Source organism: Durio zibethinus, chromosome 7 (genome assembly GCF_047325235.1).
Source record: "Durio zibethinus cultivar Kanyao isolate XHJ-2024 chromosome 7, ASM4732523v1, whole genome shotgun sequence".
Lineage (NCBI taxonomy): Eukaryota > Viridiplantae > Streptophyta > Magnoliopsida > Malvales > Malvaceae > Durio > Durio zibethinus.
Window position 1 is genome coordinate 15,499,421 of NC_143168.1, and position 10,494 is coordinate 15,509,914.

Below are 10,494 nucleotides of genomic sequence, written 5' to 3' on the forward strand. Positions count from 1 at the left end.
TATGTTGCACATTCCAGCTCTTGCTGAAAGTATCAATGATATGAACTTTTTGGTGGCCTCGGCAAGGTTTTCCTAAAAATCAACCAACACTGAGATGAAAACAATAACTCAAGCAGAATTCTCCAACCAAAAAAAAAAGCCTACCAGAGACTCAGTTTCCCTGTCTCATAGGTGATATGTAGCTAAAAAAGAACAAAATTCATGTGATGCAAGTAAAATTTAAACTTGTACAAAAATACAAGTCAGTGATTGGAAGACGTGCTTAGCTATACTTTCTTTTTTTTTTTTTTTGGTACCTATAATTTCAAGCTACAAAATAAGAAAAAAAAAAACTCTGTCCGACCCATAATTCTCATTATATGCATCACATTATACGAACTAAATCATCACAATAAGATTTCAAAATAGTAACACTGGGTAACACATATTTCAAACATTGTCATCCATATATATGTAGGATTTTTTGTCATTCAGGAAATTATTAATCAGAATATAAAACCGGGGAGCTCATCAGCGACAAATAGAACTAGAAACAAGATTTTAGTAAGTGAACAGAAAAATTTAACAAAACCTCAACAAATGTGGTTCAATTGCTTATGTTGAAACGCTCAAGATTGACGTATGCATGTATAATACTCTTGCAGGATATTCATATACAAGAATGAAAATAAGAAAATATAGCACTCAAATCATCCAGAGGTTTGTATCATCCACTTTCTATTGGAGATAACAATTTTCTAAGCATCAAAGAGTGTTTGACTATAACCTTCTGCAACAAAGAATAACTAGGGTTCCTTTTTCCTCAACTTGTAATATTCAATTTGTAGTAGGTGACATCAAACCATCATAGCATATACCGAAGGCAAGTGCTATACGCCAGATCAAAAGTTAAAATATAACAATGTTGTAATAGATGCATTAACAATCCATTAAGCAAGATTTAGGGACAAAATATTCAATACATTTCCCTATCACCTTCCTGCTTCGGCACTGTCAGCATCTTCTGTTTCACTGCCTAATTTGACGATATCTTCAACAAGAATTCTTCCTTCTGTTGCAAGAAATTCAGAGGAAGAAGCAAAACAAAGAATTTAAGAAGTCTAAACAACAATGTTATGATTGGCCAAAAAAGATAAACAACAATGTTTCGCACCGAAAAGCAAGAATATTAAAGAACCATATAAGGAACTAAGCTTATAGGCCAAAAAATAATCCCACTTTGTCCACGTAGAAACAACCATCAAAGTGCTGAAGATTTTCTTCTCACATATGATGGTCTTTGTCTTCAGCGCCCCCCCCCCCCCCCACCCTCCCACCACCTGACTTCCTTTGAGTGAAAAAAGTACTCATTTATATAGCTCCAGGATGTCCGAAATTTTTAAATTCTTTACTTGAGCTAATATCACAAAATTAAATTTGAAAAAAAAAAAATACACACCTTGATCTTTGGAGAGATTGCTAATAAGCTCCTGAATGCCCTCCTTGCCTAATGTGTCCTTGAGGTACATAGCAGCAGAGGCAACCTCCTCAGGAGTTACTTTACCATCATAATCCCTGGCATACAAATGGGACAACTAATTGATTCTAAAAAATCCTTCCAATAAGAAAGTAATTCATTATGTGAAATAAGAATAAAACAAGTATAATAAGACTGGAAAAATGGGATCCACATTCTCTGTATAAAAGTAAAAATTATTTCTTGATAGTGACAAGACAAAGTATAATATTTTTGGAAAGTAGAAAAAATCCCATTTGAAGTAAAATTTTGTTCATCCTAAAAGCACTTTTAAAGCATTTAAGGTGCTTTCCTGGGTGTTTAGTTGTGCTCAAAGCATTTCAAAGGTAGTACAGATCTTTATACAAAAGAACTTTCAAAGAAGGCTAGAATTTTAGTGCTGCATGCAGGGAAAGGAAGAATGTAAAGGCGTTAACAAGTGAAAAACATGGCTAACAGAAACCAATGTGCTTCTAATAATAAGCTCTTTTTGACAAAAATAGTAAAAATTAATGCACTAAATGTCACCATTTCCTTTAACGGGGACAAAGACCCATGGAGAAAAGCATCACAAAAATGCCTTCTCATTAACAAACCAAAGTAAGGCAAGAGGAACTAGAAAGTAGACTGAAGAACGCTGGAAAGAATGACTGCCAAGTTCAGATAAAGGGAATGCTTTCACCAATGAGTCAAGAAAAGGCTTGAAAGACCAAGGAACTAGTCAGAGGGAATAAACAATCAAGACAGTTAATAAATTTGAAGTACAAAACTAGGATATATAGGATATCCAAGTTTGGAATATTGTCATGTCATAAGCCAGGGTCCTGATAAACAGTAGGAGGTCAATCTGAGTGCTTTACTAGGCATCTCTTTGATTTTCTATTTTATTAAAAATTTGAAATCAGATGTAGCTGATTCCCATAAGGTTGCATAAGGTGGCTTTAAACCATGGAGACAACTTTCACATTCAGCAACTCTGAACCAGTGGAGCAGACAGTCTCAGATCTGTGCATTCCAAGAATAGAAGCTTCAAAGCAAGTTACGGGTTTTCTTGTGGGTTCATTTGCCAACCAAAAAAATCAAAGCTAAAAGGGCCACACTACTAACATAGATCCTCCTTTGGAAACACTTCATAGAGCATTCAAGATATATGCTGACTGGAGACCGTGAGAAAGGCACAGCCAATCATCTCTTGTTGCACCTTTATTTTATTCTAGTTTTCCAATTTTAGCAACATCCTGAATTGGTTGAATAAAAATTTTATACACGACCACAAAACAAGCATACATAGATAAGGGGCTGCAGGAATTCATAATTTCATGTAGCATCATCAATCAAAAAATGCAATTTTTTCAGAGTTGCAAAGAACCAACCTATCAAGTAACCGCCAACGGTCTCCAATCTTGGCATCAACATCATCAATTTCTTTTTCAAGCTTTTGGAGCATCACATCAACCTGAAATGTGAAACATCATGTTAACATACTGTGCTACATTCCAAGTTTAAAACAAAATATGTTACCATAAAAAATGCAGATAGCTAATAAATTAAGAACAGCAAGATTGAAGTTGAAGACTGTCATAACTGAAGAATCTACAGAAATAATAATTACCCTGTCTATAAGCACAGAGGAAACTTTGTCACCAATTGCCTTCTCAGCAGTATGGTCACTATCCTCCCGGGCAGCTTTGTATGCCTTCTTAGCTGCTTCTTCACCTTCTGTCCCCTCTTTCTCTACCACACTGTTGTATAGTTCTATCTGAAAATAGTAAGAGCAAAAAATAAACAAAAATATCAACTAAAAATTGTTAAAAGGAAAACAGAAAAAGAAACTTTTTTTAAAATCCTAAACAATATCAGGAATATCAAGGGCAACATCAGGATGAATGGATAATGGTTAAAGTTTTATATACAGGATAGTAGCATTGTTCAAAAAGAAGGATAGATCATAGCATATTTATAAAATTAAAAAAAAAAAAAAAAAAGAGAGAGAGATCTAGGGGGAAAGTTTTTGTTCTCCACATTGAAGTCAAAGTCACCTTCACTGACCATTGCAGTTAATGTGTAAGTAAACACAGTTTGTTGTCTTAAAGCTTGAGAATGAGCTTAGTTACAGCTTGTTTGTGTTTATTTGTTGAATTAAAACAAGCAAGTTTGAACAAAAATTTCAAGCTGCTTTAGTACATGGACCAAATTTTAAACAAAGGTAAGTTTGGTTCTTTATATTGATCAGGCTTTTGATAAACAGTTTATAAACGTGCTTGTCAAACTCAGTATTAAGAGCTATATAAGTTGTTTACTTTAAGTTATGATTTCCTTCAGTAAAAAATGAGTCTAATAATTTTCATGTATCATTAGAAAGTTCATGCCATTTACATTAAGATCAGTTTTTGGTCATTTAGCAGTCAACAATGCTAACCAAGTTCCTACATTGAGTCTTACCATATTCCAACTTCATTTGAATTGTAATAAAATATTTATATAATCAAATTTTACATGTGAATAGGTTAAAAGTTATGCAAGGTTTTAGAAAAATACCAACAAAAATTTTTTCATACACCCAAAAGTGGATGGTTGATAAGGTATGAAACGTGGGAAAGGAGAGCTTTTCTGTTTTCAAAAATCTCAAGTGGGATGGGAAAGTAAGGGTGGGGAGATATGGGACAAAAAGAAGTAGATATAAGCAGATGCTAGATTATTTGCATTCACCATATTCTCTTCTAAAGGACCATATTCTTTGCATGTGAGATTAGTAGAAAGATTAAAGTAATTGTAGAAGCTAAGGCATTTCAGAGAAGTAGTGCTTTTTGATTGTCTCATCAGGGGTTCCACTTGGACTAGGAGAATCAGAAAATGCAACACAGGCAAGAAAAAGATACCATTTCTATTCGTAGGCATAACCTATATATCCTTAAGTTGTTTTCAGTTTCTGACAACTTTAAAATTATGGATTATTCAGATCTATTTGAATTGGATTTCTCACCCTCTTCTATCTTTACGATCCATTTACTCAACTTTCTCACTAAGTTTTTCCCTTTCTTCCCTTTTAAATCTGTTTTCTTTCTAATCCCTATTTTCTCCTTTCCCTCCCCCGTTCAGCATCAGGGTGCTGAGTTTGTAAATATCCCATCACCCATAAGCTCTCTTTGGCCCATTAAATAGGGCCCTGTACATGCAGGCTTTTGTTTGTTTTTAATGGGCTTTCATGTGCAATTAATTGCCCACTATCTATAAGGTAGAAAGTTTTTGACTGGTCCTTTAAATGTTTAAGTCCTTTTATTTTAAGCTTGGCGTGCATCTGCAAGTGGCTGGGCTTGGTAAGATTAGCCAGGCTGAGGTTTAACAGTCTTTAGGGAGCTCAAAATAAGTTTGCTAAGTGTTTCAGCTTGTTAGAGTTAGACAAGTCAAGGTTGAAAAAGATAAAACTCAGCTCGGCTTGGCTTGCAGACTTTGGTGCTTCTGAAAATATGCAACCCAGATCAGCATTCAAAAAATGAGCATGTGTGATTAATAATCAATTGATCACAAAGATTGTCTACCAACAACCTTGAGAAATAATGCACATGGATAAACGTATTCTAAGGAAAGAACTTAGTAGCAAGTCACCTGAAAAGAAAAAGGAAGGCAAATTTGAAGAAACAATATTTTGCATTAAATACCTCTTTCTTGACAAGTCTCAAAAACTCTTCACGCTCCCTGCTGACTGACTGAAAAAGTAGCAGCGAAGAAGTCTAAATTCAGAGTACGAGGTATCAAATATAAGATTCACATAAAAAAGTAATTACTGTTAGTCCTTACAGATGCAGAAGCCAAAACAGCTAATGCTCGGCTGAGCTCACATAGCTGCTCGTGTTTCTCCAATGTTTTTGCTTTTGCTAATTCTTGTGCTTCTTTAGCTGAGGAAACAACCATCTCTTCCAAAGCCACATCCTTTTGGTTGCCAATAGATTCTTTCAACTTGGCTTGTTCCTCTTCCTCCTCTTCTTCTTCCTCCTACACATTCATTTATTCAAATATAAACAACAAGGCCACATAGGTAGAATGCAACAGAACTGAAACCTTCTAATCTGACTACTGAAATGTTATAAAAACAACACTTAGAGATACATACTTCTATACAGTAAAACAAAATCAACTTGTTTTCTTTAAAACATACAGGGAAATTAAGCACTCCAATCTCAATCCGAAAGTTAGGTTTTATGGCAATAAAGCATAAATCCTTGAGATTTATATCTTCTCTTTTTCATTGCAACCCACCTTAGTATCACCCTATATTACTTGAATTCAACCTTGATAAACTGATAATTCAGTTAAAACAGCATACATTTTTTTTTTCTTTTATCTACCAGTATCATATAAGAGAGCAGAAAAAATGGGAATCAAGTAAAGGATGACAAATCTCAAGGCTTAGAAAGAAAAAACCATGAACAAGGAACAAATAACAGTTTTCCTCTTCCAAGAGATTGCAACATCAAGTAAAGCTTTAACATAGTAAACCTTGATAAGTTCTTCCTGCATTTCAAGGAATTCCAACTTTCTCCTCCTTTCTGAAACAGAATCTTCAGATGGTAAAGCTGTAACCCCAACAGTATCCACGACCTCGTCCGGCAGAGAGGAGAGTGTAGCTTGAACAGCCTCCTCTGGTCTGACTTTTCCAGACACAGAGAATGCTCTGTCAAGAAAAAGGAAATAAGTTTTTGAATGTGGTCATATGTCAAATAAACATAAACAAGCGGAAATGAAAAGTTACCTAGAGAGAATCAACAGAGAAGAGGGCACTGAATGATTGAGAGATAAATCCAGCCAATCACGCAACTGTGAAGGGGAAATAATATTTACATAACACAATAAGACATTTTACTACTAAGTAGCACTTAAGTAGCACTTATTAGTAAATCAACATAGAAAGTTAGAGAAAAGATTCCCAAGCACTTATTTCAATCAAAATAAGAGCCCACTAAGTTACCAAAATTTTACACATAAATGTTTGTATGCATGCATGTGTCCATGTAAAATTCTATTGGCGTTAACTGTAAGGGAAAGAAGCATAACCAAATGTGTTAATCTTTTGTTTCAAACTCCTCATACTAATCCAAACTAGGCACATTTTGTAATAGCCCTGAAAATTCTTGGATATACTTCTGCCCGAAGCAACATAATTTTCGGTTGATGAAAAAGATATACAGGATTGAGCACTAACCTGTTGCCTCATCTCCTCCACTGAAAGTAATCCAAGTAAGCCTCGATCTCTACAAGCTTGACGAAGCTCCGCTTCTGAAAGGGACTCCACACCCTCAGCTTGAATCATCTTATCATCATTCTTGATCCTACAAATTACATATATATTCTAACTATGCAAAATTTCAATGAATCACCCAAACACTAAGTGGGGTGATTTTTTTCTTCATTCATGACACTTTCATGGTTCCCAAACAACCATAAATTTTTCTATAAAGCATTAATGATCAGCATAAAAGAAACTTAAGCTTAAATTCTGTCAGTTAAGCATCCTGTAACACATTAAAAAAAAAAAAAAGGTAACAAGGCAGTCTTACTCTTGTAGTCTTTTCCGGAGCATATAACGTAAATATGCATCTGTACCATATGGACTGATACCCATATATTTGCACATATTCACTAAACGAGGCCTGTAAACAACAATGGAAAAAGCTAAAATCATCAATAGTGTATGACAGCTATGAGCTTAAGGGCATGAATAATTCCTCTTTTTTTTCCAATCGAATAAGAGGAAAGGTAACTCACACACATTCAAGTAATTACACACCCAATGAAGAGATGAAGTGTGGAATAATTCCACAATGTACCAACCTGCTAATATTGTCTAAAGTAAGCTCATCATTAAATAACTTGGCAAAGCCTAAAATTTCATCATTAGATACACCTGCACCAGTTCTGACCTGTTCAAATGCCAGAATGAACCATACATTAATATCTTTCTCTTATAAGAAAACCCAAATAAATTGCCAGCAACATCAAAACAGATGAATCAGCTTTCTGTTATGCCAGGAAGAAAAAAAAATAAAAGAAGAAAAGATACCTTGTTCATAAACTCATCAAGATCTTCTGCTGTCTTTTTAACATCTCCACTCCGTGAGTTTTGGATTTCTTTTGCCATTTCTTTCACTGTATCTTGAAGAAACTTTGCATATTCTATCCTTGCATTTAGCCTTCTTTTCAATGCTTCCTATAGGTTAAACATCTCAACTGAGACTAGACTAATGCAAGATGGAAACCTTGTAAAGTCTATAGGAGGAAGAGCCAGGACAACAATAAAAATATCATAATATGCAAGATTCTAAAATTGAACTTGCTTAGCTAGCTGGTATTCACATGCTACCACCTAAGTAAAAACGAAACCATTAACATTAGTTGCTCATCATTCAGATGCTTGCTGCCACTTAATAGAGGCCCTGTCCATCATCCAAGGGCATTATGAAGATGTTGGCTGTAATCTTTTCTATAGCAGGGCAGGCTAAGCCATTATCTACTTCTTGTCATTTAATCATGACTATATCAGACTGTCTAACCCTTGGCTGCCTATATATTAGTGAGATTTTTGTGCGTTCGGTAATGTAGTGTTATGTGGAGAGAAATTAATTAAGTTTGAGGTTGAATGTGTGATGCATTCCTAGCAATCGATTCCCTAATCCTAAATGTGTTTTCAGAAGTTATTGTCTTCCTTGATTTCAGTTTTCATAGTTTACCTAAATTCCCTTTGTTTTCCCCCTTCCTAATTTTCTGATTGTTTATGTTCACATATCAACAAAGTTTTCAAGTCTTATTTTTCCTGTTGTTATTGTTTGAACCTAAACTTTATGTCCTGAATCAGCCATTATCTAGTTTAAGTGTGTTGTTTATAAAGATCCTACATCATACTCTTATTTTGTTATAAATCAAAATGCTCAACTGCAGTGGATTGTTGTTAGAAACTTCACTAAAATACTACTATAAAAGGCAGATTCCCACACTAATAAAAATATTCCTTCCTACCAAAAACAATTACAATGATAACAAAACAGACATACACACACACACTAATTTAGCATAAATGGGCTGTTTCTTAAGCCATAGATACTACAAATAAGAATGAAACCAAAACCAGAGAAATGCTTTGTTAATGAAGAAACCCAAGGCAATCATTACCTGTTCTTTCATCTTGTCCTGGAACGTTGATGGTAACATGTTGGGAAATAATTTCAAAAATACTGGTAGCAAGAACTCCATAAATGGAACTATGATAAAGACTGCAAAAGGAACTAGCCTAAAAATATCAGCTGTCGTTCTAGTAAGTTGTTGTCTTTCCCTTCTAGAAAGACCCTTCCCACTAGCAAGTTTTACCAACAACCTTGAGCTTATCCTAATATCAGCCCAAAGTAACTTTGTACCCAACCAATAGTGTTGCATTGTAGATTTAAATTCGTCCTTCCAATGACGAAGCTTCTTTGCCCAGTCTTCCCTGGAAGAAGGTATAAAATAATAAGTATCACAGCAATTACAGCAATTACATCATTTCAACAATAAACATACTAGAGAAGTTCAAACCTGCTCATAGAAGCAACAGCTCTCAAGGCAGGTCCAATACCCAGAATCATAGCCCACACTTTCTTGATTATGGACTGAGCACTTTTGGGGGAGTCCTGTACCTGCTTAGCTTTTGCTTTGGCTTTCACTGTACTCAGGCCTTCAACAGCTTGATCACATTCCTCAGGTGAAGCCTCCTTCACCTTTTTAGGAGCCTGTTGTTCATTTCCATCATTACCACTGCCCAATTCAGGTTGACCAGCAGTGGCAGTTGAAGCAGAACGTGCAGATTGTGAAAACCACCTAACTCCTAAAGGAAAAACAAAATCTGAATTTCCCACTTGATAACCCAAGTTTGAAATTCCGGACAAATTACTCTTACAATATTGTGCTGCTAGAAAATTTGCCAGCTCATTTTTGAAAACCGAAGGTAAAACGACTTGCTTAAAATCAGAGTTCTTATAAGGAAGGCTAGCAGCGCAGTCCGATCCTCGTGAGTCCTCATATGTAAATGACTTCCAATGCTCAAAACTAGAAAAGCCTGGAATGAGGGAAGTAGGTCGAGTTGGGGAATTGAAATTGTAGCTCCTCCTTCGCAAGATCACTCTTGAAGCCATTATCAAATAATTCCAACTTTGTCAATAGGAAAATAGTTAGATAGCTCATCCAAGAAATTGACGTAGCCAGTCTGCAGATAAAGGGTAGAATAGAAAGAATGAATTACACCAGAAAATACTGTACTGTCTGCCATAGAAACTTGGAAGAATTCACACACAAATTATCCATTATTCCCAGATCAAAATTTAAGAACAGCATAGTGTAGTACACATCAAAAAGGGGTCTTCCCCAATTACGTTAAATTTCCATTTTTTTTTCCTTCAATGATAGTTACTAGTTAATCAGAGTTCTGTTCAATCTTTTGAGACAAATATTAATTTTTCTTGAAAATTTCAATACAATTAATCTGAATCACCATAAGTATAAACAAAAAGAAAACTATATTTCATATAACTGAAGATTGACTGAAAAACAAAAAACGAATAACAACATAAAATCTAGAGATATTATATATATATATATATTTAATAAAGCAAGAAGTGAAGAAAAGAGCTGATTTGAAACATACCTTAGAAATAAAAGCAACGCAATGGAAAATCTGATAAGAGTTTGTTTGTACAGAAAGAAAACGGTAACCAGTCAGAGAGAGAAAGAGAAAGGGTTGACGTCTGCAACCTGTCGGAGTGGAGGCGTCTTTTTTAGAGAGTAAAAAATATAACACTAAACTTTTTATCTCTCATTGGTTCAAGCCTTTTTGCCTTCCTTTTCAACCGTAGGATCAAAAAATTTCTTCGAAATCCTTTGATTAAGATGAAATAAATTAATTTAAAATATTAGTGTATCCTTATATTTTACTTATATTTTATTTTTAAACATATTTTTCATAATCTTTAAATAAT

General features: G+C 34.7%; 1 protein-coding gene across 1 annotated transcript; it reads right to left on the reverse strand.

Moving 5' to 3' along the window:
* Window positions 1–678: 678 nt before the first annotated feature.
* LOC111276823 (uncharacterized) lies at window positions 679–10,280 on the reverse strand. The gene is made up of 15 exons (XM_022862707.2): window positions 10,164–10,280; window positions 9,059–9,725; window positions 8,660–8,972; window positions 7,554–7,700; window positions 7,325–7,413; window positions 7,051–7,143; window positions 6,696–6,822; window positions 6,246–6,310; window positions 5,993–6,167; window positions 5,294–5,488; window positions 5,155–5,202; window positions 3,108–3,254; window positions 2,869–2,951; window positions 1,439–1,554; window positions 679–1,051 (listed from the first exon to the last, which is right to left on the reverse strand). The coding sequence occupies exons 2-15, from the start codon at window positions 9,652–9,654 to the stop codon at window positions 972–974; spliced, it is 2,274 nt and encodes a 757-aa protein (XP_022718442.1). The 5' UTR covers window positions 9,655–9,725; window positions 10,164–10,280; the 3' UTR covers window positions 679–971.
* Between the last annotated feature and the right edge of the window lie 214 nt (window positions 10,281–10,494).